This window comes from Nansenia antarctica, assembly GCF_963989245.1.
Source record: "Nansenia antarctica genome assembly, chromosome: 9".
Lineage (NCBI taxonomy): Eukaryota > Metazoa > Chordata > Actinopteri > Argentiniformes > Microstomatidae > Nansenia > Nansenia antarctica.
In genome coordinates this window covers 40,823,245-40,826,168 of record NC_137679.1, presented here as the reverse complement: position 1 = coordinate 40,826,168, position 2,924 = coordinate 40,823,245, and the positions used below count along the sequence as shown (strand labels likewise).

The window sequence follows — 2,924 nt, the reverse complement described above, 5'->3', positions numbered from 1 at the left end:
ATCCACCCCCCCCCCCCCCACACACACACTTGACGAAAGACTTTGTCCACCCACCACATTCTCAGAAGATCTTATGGGAAACACTGAGCTGTGTGTGTGTGTGTGTGTGTGTGTGTGTGTGTGTCGGGGGATCTCCCTCTTACCTCACTTCCTCTTCTTTGATCCTGCGCGCCGCCTGCTTTGACTGTTTGATTTGCAAGTCTAGTCTGTGTAAGAAGTCTTTGGCCGACAGCTCCTCCGGCTTAGGCTGGGGTTGGGGGTCCGCTGGAGGGGGGGAGGGGGCAGGCAGGGGGGGCGGGGGCGGGGTCCTGGTCCTGGGGGGCTCCGGCCCCCTCGAACTCGACATCCGGCGATTCCAAAGACAGTCCGTTAAACAGGGGCTTCTCAGAGAACACGGGGATGTTGAGGTTGTTCCTCAGGAAGATGCAGTCGTTGCTGAACAGCTTGTTGACCCGTTTGATGTGCTCCATCTGTTATAACACAGTAATAACAACCGCACGTGTCAGCGAAACACACGGTAACAACGCGGTTATACACTTGGTCAGCTGTAAGCGTATAACACAGGACTTTGTGTGAGAGAGGCACTTCTAGGAGAGAGATTGTGTATAGAGAAGCAGTTATAGAAGAGAGATTGTGTGAGAGTGATTTCTAGAAGGTTCTATAGCCAGGGGGGGGAGAGGTAACTCCTGTTCTGCAGAGTGTGTAATCTTCTGCTTAATCAGGGGAATTTTGTGCTGGACTCAAACAAAATCATATCCCACCATCTGCCCTACCCTACCCTGCGTAGGGCCTTTGGACTAGGTCCTAGGACATCTGGGAGCTTGAGTAATGATACAGTCAGTGAGTCACGGCAGAAGCGTGCGTCTCCGTAACGACACATCATTTGAGCTGTTTTCTGGTGCGTCTGTCTGTGTGTATAGACAGGAGTGTGCCGTTGCAAGAAGTAAAGCTTCTGTGACAGTGTGGCGATCCCTGTCTGTGCAACAATGTAAACAAACAGTGATGTCACCCCCCCCCTAGACCTTGAAATGGATGAAACAGGTGAAATACGATACTTCCTGGTTCAGAAGCCTGGGACTGTTTCGGGGGGTGTTCATTGGGCAACAAGGCTAAAAGGACACACAACATGGCTCTCTGTATGTTTTACTTTGTTTGTTTGTTTTGTTTTGTTGGTGTATGAAAATGACAATAAACATATTAAAAAGATGAAAAAAAGAAAAAGAACATGGCTCTCTCTCGAATGATGTCATTAATTTATGGCCTGCCACCGCAGATAATTATCCTTGAACCATAATAATAACACTGTGTACATAAGGTTTAGAGATAGGAAATGTTAGGATATTTATAGCATAGCACATAGAGTACAGCACAGTGTTTTATTTGTATAGTATAGTATAGTGGATAGTGTGTATATAGCCTTTATTTATGTAAACCAGCTCTTTTCCCTTCTTGTTTTTAGTATTTTTTTTCCTAGCACCAGGGGAGCCCCCCCTCCCAAATTTCGTTGTTTGGTACCTGTACTATATCAATGACAATAAAGACCATTCATTCATTCATTCATCATTCATTCATTCATAACGCAAGCGTTGCACAAGCGTTGCACAAGCACCGTTATCTGCGTGTGACGCACGCCCGAGAACGTCTGCATGGGGTTGGCATGATGCATGCACAGCTGCTGATCAGATCGACCTCTCAAAAGTGACTGACACTCAAATGACATACGACCCCGACCCATGACATAATAATAACGACACCGTGAATTAAACGGTAACACGACCCCCCCCCCCCCCCCCCCCCCCCCCCCATCCTCTCACCGTCACCCCGTATCTGAGAGCGATGCCCTGCAGGGTGTCGCTGTCCTGGACGCGGTGCTCTCGGTACCTCTCCTTCTCTCCCAGCGAGGCGGCCACGCTGGCGGTGCTGCCGTAGGAGCGGATCTTGGTGCGGGCCAGGCTCTGGGACAGCTCGCTGCTCTCACACTCCTCGGACCCGGACCTGGACCGGGGGGGGAAGATGGGCTGGCTGAACCGTAGTGTGGTACCATCCCGCATCGGCGGCAAGACGGGCGAGAACTCCGCCATCTTCTCTCCGGTGGACAGACCCTCTATTAGGACACACAGACGCACCTCGGGTCTGCTAGCGGGCCACCGTTACTCAGGCAGCCGGGAGGAGATGCCCGTGTTCCGGTTCGTGGTGCATGTCAACCCCGGGCCCGGTGTGGCATGTTTCGGAGGCCAGGACAGACAGCGTAGTTTGTGTTTTTTGGGGGGGGTTGGTTGTCACAGACAGACGCTACGTCGGACGTACGTAGAACGTAAAAAGCGCTCCGTGCGACTGCGAATTCAGAGCGTGGCGATTGGATACGCAGGGTGCGTTCGTAAATTCGCTCTGGAACTCTTAGAATTCGCTCTGGTATGAAATGGAATGGCTCTTGTCCAATCAGATTACTCGGTCCCTTTATGACGTTGAACCCAGTGTGCGCTCCGGCGCTCCCAGAGCGAGTTTACGAACGCAGCCGCAGACACGAGCTGTTTCTGTTTCGTTTTTCTCAACTCAGAGCAGCATGTCTCTGAGATCATACAGATAGTCAACAGTTGCAGTAATAACACTTATTACATCTATATATTTTTTTTCATTGTCTTATTATGTTGTTAAATGTTTATCTATTTATTTTCTATATATATTTATCTATTCTTGCCAAAAACATTTTTTTCTTACTATCCTTCTTTTTCGGTATTTTTGGTATGTAAAGCACTTTGAATTGCCTCTGTTGTATGACATGTGCTATACAAATAAACTTGCCTTGCCTAAACAGTATTACTTTTCTTTCTTTGCAGATTTTATTGTATTGATCAATTATCTATGCAACGAGTGATGCTGCATTTATTGTATTGATCAATTATGTTTTAGTTGTTGTTGTTTTT

At 48.3% G+C, this 2,924-nt stretch overlaps 1 protein-coding gene across 1 annotated transcript in view; it reads right to left on the bottom strand.

Annotated features, from left to right (window-relative positions):
• lysmd2 (LysM, putative peptidoglycan-binding, domain containing 2) overlaps positions 1-2,281 on the bottom strand; it is a 13,780-nt gene extending 11,499 nt beyond the window's left edge. Inside the window, 3 exon segments of the mRNA XM_080539024.1 lie at positions 144-283; positions 285-470; positions 1,815-2,281. Of these exon segments, the coding sequence (XP_080395150.1) occupies positions 144-283; positions 285-470; positions 1,815-2,081 (593 nt within the window). The 5' untranslated portion in view covers positions 2,082-2,281.
• Positions 2,282-2,924: the final 643 nt, after the last annotated feature.